Source organism: Callospermophilus lateralis, chromosome 18, assembly GCF_048772815.1.
Source record: "Callospermophilus lateralis isolate mCalLat2 chromosome 18, mCalLat2.hap1, whole genome shotgun sequence".
NCBI lineage: Eukaryota > Metazoa > Chordata > Mammalia > Rodentia > Sciuridae > Callospermophilus > Callospermophilus lateralis.
This window is the reverse complement of record NC_135322.1, coordinates 12,989,057-13,007,172: the sequence shown is the minus strand read 5'-3', so window position 1 is coordinate 13,007,172 and position 18,116 is coordinate 12,989,057. Positions and strand designations below refer to the sequence as shown.

The 18,116-nt window shown below is 53.7% G+C and overlaps 1 protein-coding gene across 1 annotated transcript in view; it reads left to right on the top strand.

Annotated features, from left to right (window-relative positions):
- Positions 1–676: 676 nt before the first annotated feature.
- The window catches only part of Axl (AXL receptor tyrosine kinase), a 29,160-nt gene continuing 11,720 nt past the window's right edge, over positions 677–18,116 (top strand). Inside the window, exons 1-12 of the mRNA XM_076838231.2 lie at positions 677–944; positions 2,267–2,492; positions 2,796–2,896; positions 3,734–3,910; positions 8,370–8,450; positions 8,589–8,704; positions 11,865–12,075; positions 12,378–12,517; positions 13,093–13,243; positions 13,434–13,460; positions 15,708–15,840; positions 16,135–16,226. Of these exons, the coding sequence (XP_076694346.2) occupies positions 884–944; positions 2,267–2,492; positions 2,796–2,896; positions 3,734–3,910; positions 8,370–8,450; positions 8,589–8,704; positions 11,865–12,075; positions 12,378–12,517; positions 13,093–13,243; positions 13,434–13,460; positions 15,708–15,840; positions 16,135–16,226 (1,516 nt within the window). The 5' untranslated portion in view covers positions 677–883. The remainder of the gene's footprint in view (positions 945–2,266; positions 2,493–2,795; positions 2,897–3,733; positions 3,911–8,369; positions 8,451–8,588; positions 8,705–11,864; positions 12,076–12,377; positions 12,518–13,092; positions 13,244–13,433; positions 13,461–15,707; positions 15,841–16,134; positions 16,227–18,116) is intronic.

The window sequence follows — 18,116 nt, the reverse complement described above, 5'->3', positions numbered from 1 at the left end:
CACAGTCACACCATTAGTGGAAGAGCTGGACTTGGGTCTGGGGGTGCTCCCATGAACGCACACACACTGGCGTCCAGTTTCTGTGTGTCAGCATCCGTGTCCCCTGGGATGCCCACCCAGCAGTGAACTTCCGTCTCTGAGCTTTCCCTAGGAGGCAGCTCCGGACCTGACTTGCCTGAAGGTGTCCATGGGCAGGCAGGGCAGCGTGCCCCTGCGTGCCTCTGCCTGCACCAGGCTCTGTGTCAATGCCATCTGAGTGTGTGTGTGTGTGTGTCCTTGTCCAAGGAGCCCTGAGTGTGAGGGGGGAATGAAGGGCCAAGGAGGCCTGGCTAGGGCCGGGCTGGGGGTGGAGGCAGGGGGCCGTCGTGGGCTGAGAGGGGAGTGGAGTTCTGGAAGAATGTTTACCAGACCCAGAGAGCCCAGGGGACAGCGCCCAGAACCCAGCACAGAGGCGCAGCCTCCTGCCTTCTGGGCCCAAGAGAGGGGCGCCGTCACCAGGGTCCCCGTCCCCCTTCCCCGCCTCCCTCCAAGGCCCCTTTAAGACCGGGCTGGTCCCCTGTTCTCGGGGTTAACCCCTTTCTGCCCAGGTGGCCCCCCGGGCTCCCGCGGGGTGGGGGGGGCGGAGGCAGAGGGGGAGCCGGGGGCGGGGAAAGGGTTGTCCGAAGTCTGGGAGGAGAGGAGGCCGGGGACCGGGGACCGAGAAGGCGGCTGCCGAGGAGCGAAGCCGGCAGAGGGGCCCCGCTGGGCCAGGCGGGCAGTGCCAAAGCCGGGGAGCCCAGGGCTGGGGGGAGGGCCGGGACAGCCCGGCCCTGCCCCCTCCCCTGCAGGGCGCCCAGCAACTTCGGAGGAAAGTTTGGCCTCGGTGGCGCGGTGGGGCCGGAGGATGGGCAGGGCGCTGGCCTGGTGCTTGGTGCTGTGCTGCTGGGGGTGCGCGACCCCCGAGGGTGAGTGATGGGGGCCCTCGGGCCGGGCCACCCACCAAGGGACAAGGGAAGTGGAGAGGAGGCGGGGGATGGATGGCAGGTGGCGGGGTGCTGGGCTGGCTTAGGGAGTTTCCTTGGGACAACGGAGAGCGGAGAGGGGGAAACAGAGACTGGGAACTATCAAGACCGCAGGGAAGAGACGAGACAGAGAGGAACAGAAGGACAAGAAACAGAAACTGGGAGGGCCCAGGCGGGAGAAATGGAGGAGCCGGACAGGGGAATTTGAGGGAGGGAGCCCAAGGCAGAGTGGCTGAGCTGGGGGCTCAGCGAGGGCAGGCTGGGATCCCCACAGAGAAGCCCCAGGAGTGGCCGGATGAGGGATCCCGAATCCTGAGAGTCCCCTTTCCACTGTCAACCTCCCCACACCTGTCCCTGCTCCACTGAGGTCTGCTCCTCTTTGGGGAGCTTCTGCCTCCAGTTGTCACCCCTGTGGGGGGCTCCATTTCTGTGTGTGTGTGTGTGTGTGTGTGTGTGTGTGTGTTTTCATTTCCCTGTCTTTCTCTTTCTTTCCTTGTAACCCAGGGGAAATTTATTACTGAGCTACATCCCCATCCGTTTTTATTTTTCATTTTGAGAGAGGGTCTTGCCAAATTCCTCAATAAATTGTGGAGGCTGGCCTTGAACTTGTGATCCTCCTGCCTCAGCCTCCCAAGTTACTGGGATTACAGGTGTGAGCCACCATGCCAGGCTTCTCCATGTTCTCTAAGTCAGTGTCTGTCTTCTTTCTCTCTCTCTCTCTCTCTCTCTCTCTCTCTCTCTCTTCTCAGTCTCTCTCTGTGACTCTCCCCTCTTTTCCCCTCTTGAGGGGTCTTTCTTCATTTCTTTCTCTGTCTCTCCCTTTATCTCTCCCTCTCTTTCTCCCCAGGCCTGACTTTCTCTAGATTCTGGTGCCTGTCTCTGTCTTTCCATCTCTCCCTTTCTCTCTCCCATCTCTCTTCCTGGTCCCTTTCTTCCCCTGCATCCACCAGCCTGATCTGTGAAGTCTCTAGAGACCCTTGGGGCAGGCACTGGCCCCTGCCAGGCAACCGAGGGCGTGGGAGGCTGCCAGATCCCGGGCCTCCTTCCCAACGGAGGGATGGAGGCTGGACCTCAGTCCCCTGGGAAAACTCCCATCCTCCCCCAAGCCTAGGCCCTCCACCCCCTTCTGAGGTCACTCTACAACTATGTGGGCCTAAAGGCCTGGCGGGGTCCTGGCAGCCAGTGGGCAGGCAGAGACAGGGTGAAACTGTGGAGCTGGAGGGAATTAGGGGTTCCTAAACTCCTAAATTCCCATTTCCCCATAGGAGCAAAGGCTGAGGCTGACAATCCCTTTGTGGGGAGTCCAGGGAACATCACTGGTGCCCGAGGAATGGTGGGGACCCTTCGGTGTGAGCTCCAGGTTCAGGGGGAGCCCCCGGAGGTGACCTGGCTTCAGAATGGACAGATCCTAGAGTTGGCAGACAGCACCCAAACCCAGGTGCCCCTGGGCGAAGACTGGGATGATGAATGGAAAGTGGTCAGCCAACTCAGGTGCGCAGTCACCCCCTCCCCCACCAAGCCCCTCCCCACCTCCGTCTACACCCCCCTCCCTCAAGCAGAGGATGAAAAGGCCCTTCCTGGGCTGGAGTCCCAGCTTGACCACTTGCCGGCTGTGTGGCTTGAACTGGTGACTTGACCTCGGGGTTTCACTTTCTTCTTCTGTAAAATGAATTAAAAATAGTGTCTACCTCATCCTCCCTGTGAGTTTTCAGTCCAGGCCCCTCTCCCAGTTCTGGTGACCTTTGCCAGTGTTCAACTCTGACCCCCACCTCTCCATCCCTCCTCTTCTGCCAGAATCGCATCCCTGCAGCTTACAGATGCCGGACAGTACCAGTGTGCGGTGGCTCTGGGCGGACAGACCTTCATGTCCCAGCCTGGCTACATAGGGCTGGAAGGTGAGTCCTTGGGCCAGACGTTCTGAGGGATTGGAGGGTGCTGGGGCACTCAAGGTGTCCCCTGGGGACATACAGCCTAGGAATGTCAGAGATCTTCAGAGGTCAGGAAACTGTGAATCCACAATTATGGGGGAGCAGGTTTGAGGGACTATGGTTATATGATCTTGGGGAGAAGACATCTTAGGAGTTGTTGGATGTCCTGAGGAGCAGACATGCTTGGAGTAGGACATTCTGAGGTTAGGTAAGGAGTCAGAGGCAAGTGACTTAACTGTCTTTCCCATCTCCAGGGACCTCAGTTCCCCCATCAGTAAGATGAGATGAGGAGTCACACATTGTGGGAAAGAGAATCAGGTATGCACCAACTATGTGTGTTGGTGCAAGCCTGTAATCCCAGCTACTCAGGAGACTGAGGCAGGAGGATTGCAATTTTGAGGCCAGCCTCAGCAGCCTAGCAAGATCCTGTCTCAGAAAATTTAAAAAAGGGCTGGGGATGTAGCCCAGAGTTAGACCACCCCTGGGTTCAATCCCCAGTGCATGCACACACACATGTACACACAAAGGAAGGGAGGAAGGAAGGAAGGAAGGGAGGGAGGGAGGGAGGGAAAAGAAACATGAGGGGCTCAGGTATGTTGGGGGTCAGGCATAGGGGGAATCAGGTATTGGGCTTATGTATCCTGGGTCAGTCATCTAAAGGAGGCTCAGGTGTCCCGAGGATTCAGACATAGGGGTTGGCAAGAGACTCTGCAAGGTGAGTCTGATGTCCAAAGCCTCACTCACCATCTTAGAAGTGGCTCAGACACCTGGGGGGTTCAGAGGGATCCACCGCCCTCCCCACAGGCCTGCCTTACTTCCTGGAAGAGCCGGAAGACAGGATTGTGACAGCTAACACCCCCTTCAACTTGAGCTGCTGGGCCCAGGGACCCCCAGAACCTGTGAATCTACTTTGGCTCCAGGATGCTGTCCCCCTGAGCCCGGACATGGCCCACAGCCCCCAGCACAACCTGCATGTCCCAGGTGAGTGTGGGAACACGGGCCAGGTCAGTGGAGAAGCCGGGTGAGGTGGAGGTGGGGGCAAGACAGCCCTTCACATTCGGCCTCTGTGTATCTGCCCCCGCTGTCCCCCATCTCGGTGTTCTGCCTCTGTCTCCTTGTCTCTCTCTTGGGCCTCCCTCTGCCTCTTTCTGTGCCTCCTCCGGCTCCCTGCTTCTCTGTGCCTGTCACACTGTTTCTCTGAGCACATGTCTGTCTTTCTGTCTGTCTCTCTGCCTCTCCCTCTGTTCACCCCTGCCTCTCTCTGAATAGCATTCTTTGTCCCGGGTTTCCTCTGAGCCGTTCTGTGGTCCAAGTGTGTGTGGGTCTGGTGCCCCTTTGTCAGCCCTTGACCCAAGCAGGCCACCGGAACCAATGATCCCCTCCTGTCTGGCACCCCCACACATACAACCTGTCCACCTCCAGCCCTGAAGAGCCCTGATGACCTTGGTCAAGGGGAAGAGATCTTTTTGAAGAAGAAGGAAGGGGAAATGGAAGATAGAGAAAGTTAATTACAAAGAGAATGAGAGATGCAAGGAAAGATAAGAGTTCACAGAGATGACCCAAGATGGAGAAAGTCAGGACAAGTGGTGGAAAGCCCTCCTTCTGGGTGACCCTCTCCTGCATCACACAGAAGGGGCACCTTGCTGGGGGTCACATGGCAGTCAGAGGCAGAACTGGGGGAACTTGGATATGGGCTTCCCCCTTATGGAGGGAGAAGAGACAGGCACACAGATGGGGACAGCTCAGGGGAGGCACTTGCCTAGGCCAACCTGCTGCTTCCCTCTGCTGGGGTGAGGAGTGGTCTCTGGGGTGAAGGAGGTGTCACATTCTCCGCATTCCTGAGGCCCTGAGTGTGCAAGGAAGCAGTGGTGACCATGCTGGCCCCCCAGAGGGGTGACTCAGGCCCAGGGCTCAAGTGGCCGGATAGGGCCCTGAGTCAACCTAGCAGGACCTGGGAGAGGCTTAGGGAGGCAGAGAGAGGGAGGGAGAGAGGGAGGGAGGAGAGGTATGAGAGGGTCTTGAGTGTGCAGTGACACAGGGACAGACACCTACACAGAGTGGTGTGTCCGTATGTGTCCCTTTCTGTGTTTGTGTGTTCAAAGCTGTTGAGACTGTGCACGGAGTGCGGGGAGGGCTGTAAGTGTGTTTTGTGGCTTTTGTGCACACTCTCTGTGTGGATGTGATAGTGTCTGCTCACAGGTGTGCCTCTATAGGTGTGAGTGCATCCTGGTGTGGGCTTCTATCCCCCTGTGGAATCAGGATGTGTTGGGGGATAAGTTGGTGTGTTTCCTATTGGCTGTTATAGATGCACGTCCATGGATGTCTCTGTATGTCAGAGGGTAAGTGGGCTGGCATGAATCTGTCACCACTAAGTCCTAGGTCTGAGATCTACTTCCATCTGGTCTCCCTGCATGTATTGGCCCAGCTGCCTCTTGGGGGCTGAATTCAGGGCACCCTCCAGCCAGTGTGCATCTGCACACCTGTGCCAACCGTATGTCCACCACAGTGACTCCCTCCTTGCGCGTCTATGACAGGCCTTTGCGTCTGCACAACTCTTTTTTGTAACACCCTTCATCTCCATGAATGTGAAGCAACCTGAATGTGTCTGGCTATTTTGGCACAGATGAAGGTGTGGCTGTGGGGCCAGAGGTGGGGGCAGGTCAATCTCTCCCTCTGCAGCCCCAGAGTGCTTGTGGCCTGGAGTGTGTATCTCAATACACAGGGAGGTTGGTGTTCCACAGCGCCGAACCCCACGTATGTTGTGTTGTTAGATGTTTGTGATTAATGTGTGCACATGTGCTTGTGTGTTTACGTTTGTCCTAAGGTTGACTCATTTGTGTATGTGCGTCAGTGTCACCCCCTGTGTGTTTATGAGTAAGTCACTGTGCGTTTGTGTCACTGAGTGTTTAGGACAAGCATCAGCCCTGGGAATCCGAGTAGCTTAGCCAGTGCTGCGTTTTTTGTGTATGCCTGAGCGCTAAAAACGGTCCCTGTGTGTTAGGCGTGATTCATTGTGTGTGGGGGGGAGGTGCCTTGTCTAGGAATTTTGTCAGTTTGTCCCTCTGTCTACTCAGGGTGTGTCCTCTTTCTCCTTCCATCCTTCTCCTTCCCTCGGAAAAGGATTGGGGGGGGGGGGAGCAAAGAGGGAGGCAGTACATCTGGAAAGCACATCTGGAGTAGGAAAGAGCCTGCTGGTGGGGAGGGGGTCCCAGACCCCTTGGTTCCTCCTGTCCCCCTCCCTCAAGGTGCAGCCACTGGGGCCTGGAAAGAGGGGGTCCCCGGCCAGGCCCCCGGGCCAGCCGGAAGTGCCGGGGTGGGGGGGGTGCCCCGGTGACTCACGCGGGGGCAGGAATGCTGCGGTCGGAACTGGACCCGGCTCCAGAACCCCCCTCGCCCGGAGCTGCTCATCCGCCCGCCAGCTCCCGCGCCCTGACCCTGGCGGCCCCCACGTGCCAGGTGGCTGGAGCCGACCCAGCTCCCCCGCCCGGCCGCTGGGCTGTCTTGTTCCTCTCGATGGCGGGGGCGGCGGGGGCGGCGGGGGCTGCGGAGGCCCGGGCACCTGACCTTGGCCGGGGACGGCAACTGGGCAGCCGCCGCGGGGCGCTTCCCTGCCCACCCCCTTCCGGCCTCTGTGACTTTCCCCTAATCCACTCCCTCTGCTGACGGAAAAAAGGAAACTTTGTGTCTGGGACAGAGGCCGCCCTCCGGAGCGGACCCGAGGGTGGGAACTGGTGGGAACGGGCGCACGCACGCAGCCACCCCGAGCTCAGCAGGACAGCTGTCCCCAGAGCCGCAGAGCCACGCACACACCCACGCAGACACAGCACACCGAAGAGCAGGCTGGAAACTTGGTCCTCTGCACATCCTGCCCCCCCCCCCCGCCCCCGACGACATTGTGCATCTGTGTGTGTTGAATAGCTGCGCACTGGGTATCCATGTGTTTGTGTGTCTTTATGTGTGCACATGTTTATGAGTAACAGTGACAAGTGTGTGTGCCTGTGCACACAAAGGTGCCTACAAGTGTAGAGACATTGAACAGTTGTTCAAGACATGTTAACTTCCTAACCCACAGAATTATGCGGTACTTGTCCACATACATATTCAGAAATGCTCATGCGTTCACAGATGTACACACAGATTCATTCACTCAACAAACATTTATGGAGCACCTATTGTGTGCTGGGCTATACTGACAGCAGGGAACAAAACGACACAACTAGCCAGGCACCATGGTGCATGCCTGTAACTCCAGTGGCTCAGGAGGCTGAGACAGGAGGATCACAAGTTCAAAGCCAGCTTCAGCAGCTTAGCAAGACCCTGACTCAAAATAAAAAGGGGCTCCGGTTGCGGTTCAGTGGTTAAGCACCTCTGAGTACCTCAATTCCTGGTACCAAAAAAAAAAAAAAAAAAAAAAAAAACCCAAAACCCACACACAACCTGCCTCCCTGGAGCTAACATTCTCACTGACAGTCTCTCTTTCCACAATGAGCAGGACACTTGGCAACATGCAAAGCCGTGGAGCAGAATAACGGGTATCATTTCAGAATCAAATGAAGGAAGGAGGGAGGGGGGCATATGGACCTGTGGGAAGACTGTTTCAAGCGAGTACTGTTTCCAGGGCAGGAACACGCTTCCTAGGTGTGTATTCCAGAAACACCAGAGGCCAGTGATCAGACTGAGCAAGGAGAAGAGGGTGGACAGGAGGCCCACTTACCAACGAACAAACACTTGTCTGTCTGCACACACCCACATCCTAAGCATGTGTCTGTCTTGTATATATACCTCCACGTCTGTCTAAATCAGTTTGTGCATGCATATGAGTGTGTGTGTATTTGTGTCTGTGTGTGCCTGCCCATGTGTGTGTTTCTGTGTGTCTGGTTGTCATTGTTTTTGCAATATTGGGATTGAACTCAGGGCGTTTTACCACTGAACTACACCCCTAGCCTTTATATTTTTTATTTTAAGACAGGGTCTTTCTAAATTGCTGAGGGCCTCCCTAAATTGCTGAGGCTGGCCTCAAACTTGCGATCCTCCTGCCTCAGGTTCCTGAGTCACTGGCATTACAGGCATGCGGCACCGTGCCCAGCTGTTTTTGTGTGTTTGAATGTGTCGTGGGAGTATGGATGAGGAGGCGTGCTTCTGTGTGTACCTTGTGTGCGTCTTAGTATGTATGTTCCTATCTGGGTATGACAGAGCAAGTGTGTGAGCCACGTGAGTCCCTGGGCTGGGGCAGGGAGGGGGGCTGAAGCTGGCAGCCTGTCCCTGTGTGTGGGGGTGGAGTCTGTGTTCCTGTGCATAGCTCTGCCCTCCCCACTCTCCCTCTGCTTGCAAGTGCGCCTCAGGTTGGCACTGGCCAGGCTGGGTGAGGTAGGGTGGCTCGGCATGGTCGAGTCTCTGTTTCCAGATCTGACTCTGGGCTCCTCTCTATGTGACTCCCTAGGCCTGAACAAGACATCTTCTTTCTCCTGCGAAGCCCATAATGCCAAGGGGGTCACCACATCCCGCACAGCCACCATCACAGGTGACAGAAAAGGGACCTGGGGAGCTGGGTATCTGAGGGAGGGCTTGAGGCCAGGAGTCTGAGCAGGAAGCAGAGGGCAGCTTTGGCAGCTTTGGGTAAAGATCCCCAGGGTCAGTCCCTCCCCTTGTCTGTCCACAGTGCTTCCCCAGCGGCCCCGTGACCTCCACCTGATTTCCCGTCAGCCCACAGAGCTGGAGGTGGCTTGGACCCCAGGCCTGAGTGGCATCTACCCTCTCACTCACTGCACACTACAGGTGAGATTCCCTGACTTTGGTCACCTCAATCTCAGGCCTCTTTCTACCCACAGCCTCAGCATTTTCCTCCTCCAGCCCTTCCAGGCCACTGGTGTATTGAAAGGAAATAGAGTCCTGAGTTCAAATCCCGACTCCCCTCCCTGCAGACTGTATTAGCGTGGGCAAGTCACTTAACCTCTCTGGGTCTCCATTCTCTCATCTATAAAACAGGCATAATGGTAGCACCTACCTGATAGGCTCATCATGAGACTCCCATAGAGAGAACGCAAGTAACCAACTTAAACTAGTATCTGGAACAAAGGTGCTGCCTCATGAACTATTAGCCATTTTTGTTGTTTTTAGCATTAGTGATATTAACTCTAGCCAGGTTGGAGCTGGCCTGTCACCCCTGGATACCCACAACTCTGAGCTTTCCCCACTCGGCCCTGACCCTCTGGGTCATCGCTGTCTGGGGTGTATCATGGCCTGTGGGTTCTGGGAGGGTCAGAGTTGTCAGTCACCCTGGCTCCTCCTGATTGCCCAACACAGGCCAATCACAGAGCAGGAGCATTTGTTAGAAGAATATGCGACAATAGAGATGAGCTAGACCCAGTTGCTGCCCTGAAGTTGCTCCTACTCTAGAGTAAGGAAAACACAGGTGCAAGCGCAGACAAGTCACCAGCTCTGTAAACACAGGCCCGCTGCTGGTCTGACATTCCCTGAGGTTCAGAAGTTGGAGATGAGGGTTGGATGGTGGCTGCCAGATGACAGTAGTCAGTGATGACCCACTTTTGCTGAAAGCCAGCTGTGTGCTGGGCCTTGTGCTATGGCTTCATGCACACCCCCTCGTGTGTTTGTGAAGGAGGGTCTGTGAATACACCCATTTTCCAGATGAGGAAACTAAGGCTCAGAGATGTTATGCCGCTCACCCAAGGTCACAGGCAGAAAATGGCAGAGGCAGGATTCAAATCCTGTCTCTCTATTCCCAAATGATGCTCCTGACCTGCTTTGAGATGACTGGCTTTGTAGCCAGTATCTGATTATTTGGGAATTGTCTTCCTTCCTTCCTTCCTTCTTTCTTTCCTTTCTTCCTTCCTTCCTTCCTTCCTTCTTTCCTTCCTTCCTTCCTTCCTTCCTTCCTTCGTTCCTTCCTTCCTTTTCTTTCTTCTTCCTTCCTTTCATGTTGGGGATAAAACCCAGGGCCTTGTCCATGCTAGTCAGGAGCTCTGCCCTGAGCTAAACCCCCGTCACTAGGAGCTCTCTTTCTTGCATTGCTCTGGGCCCAGCCTTTTTTTCGGGCCATTTTAACCTGGGAAGTGAGCAGCTGTTGTCTTGCCCTTTTCAAGGTAAGGAACTGGGCCTAAGAGGGAATATGACCCCGCCCCCATGCCCATGCCCACGGCTAGAAGGATGAAGCTATGATTCAATGCCATAGGGCAGCCCAACAAGGGAGACCTCGAAGGCCAGGTCAGCCATTAGCTGCATCCCCACCCACATCCATCAAGTGTCCCCAGGAAAGCAGAAGTGTGTCCCCTTCCCTTTCCAGGTCTCACTTCCTGCTGTGCTCAGGCTGGGGCTGAATGGCCCCACGGGGGGAGGGCTATGGCCATCCCAGGAAAAAGAGAAGTAGGAGTGGGTCTGGCCAGCTGAGCCTCTCTCCCCTTTGTCCTGGCACAGCTTCCTCTTCCATCTGTCACGGTGGGTCAGAGAGCAGGCATGGGGACAGCCTCTCCCTCTTGTTACTCACCATCGGCCTGCCTCGTCCCTGGGTCTCCGGTGGTGCCATCTTCCCCTGGGAGGACTACGTGACTTTGGACAGGCTCCCAAACTCCTCTGGATCTCAGCTTTCTCATCAGGAGAATGGGAATGAGAACAGAGAAGTCAGTGGGCTCATCCAGGAAGGTGCTGAACGGGGAGCCTGATCCCTCCATGGTACCAAGAAATGCAGAGCACTTGCCTTGCATGATCAAGGCCCGCGGTTCCATTCCCAGCACCACAAAAGGGAAAAGAGAAATGCTGCTGTTGCTGTTAAGATATTCAGACCTGTTCGACATGCATTGTGTAATTAGACTTTGCACCCTGGCAAGTAGAGACTCAGGGGCCCATTTTCTAGAGACAGACATTAATTCAGAGAAGTTAAGACATTCACCCTTTGTCAAAAAGCAAATAATGTCCAAGGCAGGACTTAAGACCCAAGGAATCTGGCTTCAGGGCTCACATCCTTAAGCAGGGGCCTGGGTAGATGTACGAAGAACCTGTAGAGCTGTGCAGGGTGTGCAGTGTTGGACACTTGCTGCCTGACAGCCTCCCACACACATCCAATAACAGTGACAAGCACATTGTGTGCACAGGTCATCTCCTAAATGGCTGTATGCATCCAGTCAACCTGCAAATTGCCACTGTTACACCTTTTTTTTTCCCTCCCAGTATTACTGGGGATTATTGCTTTACCACTGAGCCGCATCCCCAGCCCACTTTATTTTTTTATTTTGGACAAGATCTCCCTAAGTTGCTGGGGCTGGCCTTGAACTTGTGATGCTCCTGCCTCAGCCTCCCAAGTGGCTGGGATTACAGGCACGCATCAGTGCATCCAGCTAGTTCAAGATAACTTTTTTAAAATCAGGGAATTCTCCAGGCTTGGTGGTATGCACTTGTAATCCCAGCAACTCGGGAGGTAGAGGCAGGAGGATCGTGAGTTCAAAGCCAGCCTCAGCAACTTAACAAGGCCCTACGCAACTTAGCGAGAACCTGTCTCTAAATAAAAAATAAAAAAGCCTGGGGATATGGCTTAATGGTTAAGCCCGCTTTGGTTCAATCCCTGGTACAAAAAAAAAAAAATCAGGGAATTCGACTCTAGAAGCTTAGAACGGACCTCAAATCTGCTCATTTTCCAGATAAGGAAACTGAGGCTCAGAAAAGGAAAGAGTCTTGAAGAGTCTTAGCAGAGGTGGCTTTTGACAGAGCCACATCATCTACCTCCACGGTTTCTTTGCTTTGGTAATCTAAGTGTCCATATTGTCCCAGATGGAGCTGCAGCACACACACACACACACACACACACACACACGCTCACACCCTTGCAAAGTTGTGTGGTTGTGCTGGGAGGCCACAGTTGAGGGGGGCATGACTGCTGTGCGTGACTGCGCGGGCGTCCTGGCCTCACCCCTTTCCCTCTCCTTAGGCTGTGCTGTCAGACGACAGGGTGGGCATCTGGCTGGGAGAGCCGGATCCCCCGGAGGAGCCCCTCATCTTGCAGGCATCTGTGCCCCCCCACCAGCTTCGGCTGGGCAAACTCCACCCTCACACCCCTTATCATATCCGGGCGTCCTGCACCAGCAGCCAGGGCCCCTCACCCTGGACCCACTGGCTCTCCGTGGAGACACCAGAGGGAGGTAAGAGGGTTGGGGAGGGACCTGGCCCCGCCCACTAGACTTTGCTTGCACCAGTTCCCCCAGAGCGTCCCCTCTCACCCCCTTGCCCCACATGGCCTCAGTCTCCCTCCTGTCTAGTGCCTGACCCCTCGGCACTGCCCACTGGCATCTCTCCCAGATCTCTGCCCTGTGCTTCCGCTCACAGGAGGCTTGCTCCTTTGCCTGCGCGTGTACCCTGTGCTCCCTGCCTCCACTTCCTGGGAACAGGGGCGGGGGTCAGAAAGAGGTGGGGGTGCCAGCTTCCCCTCTTCCCTGTCCTCCAGTGCCCCTGGGTCCCCCTGAGAACGTTAGCGCCATGCGGAATGGGAGCCAGGCCCTCGTGTGTTGGCAGGAGCCAAGGGCGCCCCTGCAGGGCACCCTGTTAGGGTACCGGCTGGCGTATCGAGGCCAGGACACCCCAGAGGTGGGTGCTGCTGGCTGGGCTTGGGTGGAATGGTTGGGGGAGGAGGGAGATGGGGAGAAGGCAGACCCTTGCGCGGCTTAGAACTACAGAGATACCACACTTCGTGCAGAACATTCTGGGCAGCAAAAGGGGATCCAAGGCAGAGATTAGGGAATGGCTATGTATGACCCATTGCAAAAGCATTTCAGTATTCTAACAGTTTTACAGCCAGTAGCCATATGGCCTTTTGAGGAAGAGGCATATTTTCCTAATTTGCACAAAGGTACTATCTGAGTTTGCAACCCCGGGTGGTGGAGGCAGATAGGATGGGAATTGGAAGGAGTTAGAGAGATGAACGTGAAAATCCAGTTCTTCACATTGACTGAGCAGTGCCATGCACCTAGCACGGTGCTAAGGAATCCAGGACATGGTAGAGAGTTAGCAGATAAAAGTCTCTGCCTGGCGCAGCTAATGTTCCACTGGCCAGGATTAAGGAGGGAAGAGAGGGCCTGGAGAAACAGATGGAGTTGAGGCCAAGTGTGCAGTCCTGAGTTGGGGGCCTGGGTTCTGCTCTAATGCCACTTCTGACCTCCTAGGTGCTAATGGATGTAGGGCTAAAGCAAGAGGTGACCCTGGAACTGCGGGGGGACGGGGCTGTGCCTAACCTGACAGTGTCTGTGGCAGCCTACACCGCTGCTGGGGATGGGCCCTGGAGCCTCCCTGTGCCCCTGGAGCCCTGGCGCCCAGGTAACTACAAAGCCATGCTCAGCCCCCTGCAATCTACCCACAAGGACCTCGCCTCTTCTTGATGGCCTTGACTTGCTCCCTGTACGTTTTGTGTTTGTGTTACCCCAGCCGAGTCCCATTGGAAGCCTCCCTCACTCCCTCATGCGAGCCCTCTCTGAGCATGTCTCCCCTCTGTCCTTTCTCCTCACAGGGCAAGGACAGCCAATCCACCAGCTGGGTAAGGGCTTTTGTACCTCTTCTTCCCTCCGACTCCTCAACACCCAGTGAGGGGTCAGTCACCACTCATGTACTCTTGACACATCCTCTTCATGTTTCTTAAACTCATTACTTGAACCCTCTGCTTTTTGGGTTTGTGAGGTCCTTGATGGAGGTGTGTAGAATGGCCCAGCGCTTTGTAGGTACTTGGTGAATGGTAGATGGATGGACGGATGATGGATAAATGGATGGGTGGATGCATGGACGCATGGATGGATGAGTGGATGGGTGGACAGATGGATGGATGGATGGATGGACAGATGGACAGATGGACAGATGGATGGATGGGTGGATGGATGGATGAGTGGACAGATGGGTGGGTGGATGGTGGTTGAATGGATGGGTGGGTGGGTATATGGAAAGTGAATGAGTACTTGGATAGGTAAATGAATGCATGGGCAGGTTGAAGAAAGGATAGGTGGCTGGATAACTGAGTAAATGAATGGATGTGTGAATGGGTGGATTAGTAGAGGAAGGATAGAAAGTGAATGGGTATATGGATGGATGAATGGATGCCTGGGCAGGTCAAAGGATAGATGTTTGGATGAGTGAGTAAATGAATAGATGCATGGATTGGTGGGTGGGTAGGTGGATAGTGGGTGCATGCATGGATAGATGGATGGATGGTGCATGGATGGATGGATGGACAGAAGGATGGACCAATAGATGGATGAATGGGGTGTCCTCCATACATCCATCCTCTCAAATATTTCTCCAATGATTCTTGAACATTCTTCCTACATCTATTGTACCCTGACACTAATACAGTCCACCATCTGTAAGTCAACTCACTATCATTGAACACTCTCTCACCCCTTTCCATATTTCTTTACACAGTCTTTCCACACGCACTCTACCCTCCTTCTATATCCCATCATGTTCCTTCCCTCCTTACACACACCTCCCAAGCCCATGACACACCTTCTCCTCTCATTCACGAGCTCTGTAAACCTGGAACCCACTCACCATGTATTCCATGTTGCAAACACTGGAAAACTTACAACCCACAGTTGATCCCATGCTCCTTAGATGTCACCCCCTCACCCCCACCAATCAGAACCCATTTTAACACACACACACACACACACACATAGAAATTCTTGACTAATCCTTCCTCCCTTTTGCACACCTGTCCCATCCTTCTCACGTGCCATGATCACTGTGCACTCCACTCACGCTGAAGTTACATCCTCAAAAATCAAGGCTCCTTCCTTGTGTCAAAAATTAACAGCTGGCTGGGCTCAGCAGCGCATGCCTGTAATCTTAGCAGCTTAGGAGGCTGAGACAGGACGATTGTGGGTTCAAAGCCAGCCTCAGCAATTTAGTGAGGCACTAAGCAACTCAGTGAGACCCTGTCTCTGAATAAAATATGAAAAAGGGTTAGTTAAGTGCCCCTGAGTTCAATCCCAGTACCAAAACAAAAAACCGAAAAAACTAACAGCTGGGGCTGGGGCTGGGGCTCAGTGGTAGAGCACTTGCCTAACACGTGTGAGGCACTGGGTTCAATTCTCAGCACCACATAAGAAAAAAATAAAATAAAGTTCCACGAACAACTAAAAAAATACATATATAAAAACTAACAGCTGTCTCCCTGTGCACACTCACCACACCCCTTTGCTCACTCATTTCACTCTCATTCTCGCTTTCTGTACTCACGGAACACTATTCAGAGATGTTCCCTAGTTTTCTGTCCCCATACTCCTTCTGCACGCCCTGCACACACCTCTCGCACCATCCTGTGCTACAGGAATTCTCTTCCCCACTCACCTGTTCTCCACCCGCAGGCCCAGCTCCTTGCACCACCATCACACACACACACATACACCCTTGGACTGCTTCAGATTTGCCATGTCCATCCGTGTCCATCCGTCCCTCCTTGCATCCTGTCAGCCCATTCTAGACGCATCTGTCTTCCCCTTGCACTCATTGCACTAATTACACATTCCTCAAGAACTCATCCTACTCTAAGTTCACCCATCCTGCAAGTTTCTCACTCTTTGTGCTTAACAGACATGTCCGTTGCATGCCCCGCCCAGCCCTGCTTAGCCCCGCCCAGCAGTGTTCCTGGGTTTGCAGGTGTCCCCATCCCTATCAGAGACATCCACAGCTTTGTCCATGCCTCCTGCCTTCCTCTCACATCCCATCCTTGGGTCCCAGGGAGCTGGATCCAGGACCTCAGCCATGACCTGTCCCCCATACCTCCTGACAGTGAGTGAACCCCCAGCTCCTGCCTTCTCGTGGCGCTGGTGGTATGTACTGCTGGGAGCAATTGTGGCCGCTGCCTGTGTCCTCATCTTGGCCCTGTTCCTTGTCCACCAGCGAAAGAAGGAGACCCGCTATGGGTGAGTTAGCGCTCCATGGGGAGGCTTCTGTGGACTGGAGGCTTCTATGGCCTGAAGCTGGGAGGCTGGGAGGCCAGTGGGGAGGCTGGTGTGGGAGGAGAGATGACCAAGAATCGGAACAAGGGCCAGGAGGCCTGGGGGATGGATGGAGGGCCAAAGGGAGCAGTCCAAGATGTGCTCAGCAGAGCTGGAGCACAGGGACAGCAGGGCTCGGGTCTGGGATGGTGCCTGCTTTAGCCACTGGTGGAAGGAGTGGGATCCACATGATTTACAGGTTTCTTCCCATTTCCCCAGAGAGGTGTTTGAGCCAACAGGGGAAAGAGGTGAGCTCGTAGTCAGGTACCGCGCGCGGAAATCCTACAGTCGCCGGACCACCGAAGCCACCCGTAAGTAGACCCTGTGCTTCCCCGCGCTGGCCTGGAACTAAAATAACCATAGAGAACTGGGTCTTCAGGGCTTCTGTAGATGAGTGAGAGAAGAGTCTCTGAAGGCCTTTGGATACAGGAGTGTTAGAACAGTCCCTGAGCAGAATTGTGGAACCATACGGAGCTTTGGGCTAATAGAATCTTGGACACGTTGGTCTTCAAATCACCAGACCTCAGAGCCATAAGATCTTGGAATAATGTGGGCATGGTGACGATAATGATGAAGAGTGTGACAGTGAAAATGATGAGCTGGTGATAGGGACAGTGCTGGAGGTGATGATGGTCAGAACCATGAGGAAACGTGATGCTGATGGTGATATGACAGCCTAGCCTAGCTCGTCCTAGGTGACAGGTACCATTCAAAGGATTCTACACATGTCGCCCCCTTGATCCGAACAACCACTCAAGGACATGGGTACTTAGCTATGGGGGAATGGTCGCACAGAATGGAATGGTTAAATAAGTGACTCAAAGCCACACAGCTCGTAAGTTGGATAGCTGGGATTTGAACCCAGATGGTTGCTCTCTGAAGTCTGTATACATAACTACCATGCTTGCAGCCTCTTAGACTCATAGAATGTTAGGGAGATAGACTCCATCTTGGCCTGAAAAATGATGTGGTCTTCACTATTCTAAGGGTGAAAATCATAGAATCATAGCTTATAGAATTTTCTGAGGACCATAGAGTCGTGGAGGGTCCCAGCTAACGAGGGACAGAGGAAGGTCTTGATCTCACACACAGCGGGCATGCTGCAAGGCCCCAGGGGGAAGTTTGGAAAGGGCTGGGAAAGACATGTATCTAAGAGGAGAAGGAAGAAGAAGTGAGAGGATCGCAGTAATTTAATGGAATAGTACACAGAGGCAGTTCCTAAAGTGTGATTCTGGTCCCCTGGGGTCCCTGAGACCTAGCAGGGGGCCTGGGGTCAAAACAGTTTTCATAATAATTCCAAGATGTCATTTGCCCTTTTGCATGCTCCTCTGGTGAGCATTCAAGGGCTTTTCCTGAGGCTCCCTGACCTGCTGTGATGTCCTCAATTGCTGATGCACGAGTGCTTGTGTGTTCCTGTGTCTTAAAAATCTATCAGTTTTAGCCGGGGATGCATGCCTGTGATCCCAGTGGCTCAGGAGGTTGAGGCAGGAGGATCACAAGTTCAAGGTCAGCCTCAGCAACTTAGCAAGGCCCTAAGCAACTTAGCGAGACTCTTTCTCAAAGTATAAAAAGGGCTGGGGATGTGGCTTAGAGCTAAGCACCCCTGAGTTCAATCCCCAGTACCAAAAAAAAAAAAAAAAAAGAGAGAGAGAGAAAGAAAGAAAAAGAAAGTGGATGCCCCAGGAGAACAGGTCATGTCCTGTTCTTGACTTGGTTTTACAGTCATGTTCACAATGCATTTGTGAAAATCCATTGAGCTGCTCACTTAAAATTTATGTGCAGATTATACTTCAATAAAAAGAAATACTTAAAAAATAATGTTTAATTTCGATTTACCAAATATTTTCATATCTCTTATAAATTTTAGTTGAATATCGTGTCTGGTGTGCTACCTGATAATGTCTTTTATATGAGCACTTATTTGCTTATTTACTTTGTGATGGGCACATAATGATTGTACTTATGGGGTGCCGGGGAAACTTGGAGACAGGTATGCAATGTGGAGTGTTGAAGTCAAGGTAATTACCATTGTCATCTCCTGAACATTTGCCATTTCTTTGTGCTGAGATTTCTGAATTCCTCTTTAAAAGAAATATTTGGGGGGCGGTATTAGGGATTGAACTCAGGGGCCCTCAATCACTGAGCCAGAACCCCAACCCTATTTCGAATTTTATTTGGAGACAGGGTCTCAATGAGTTGCT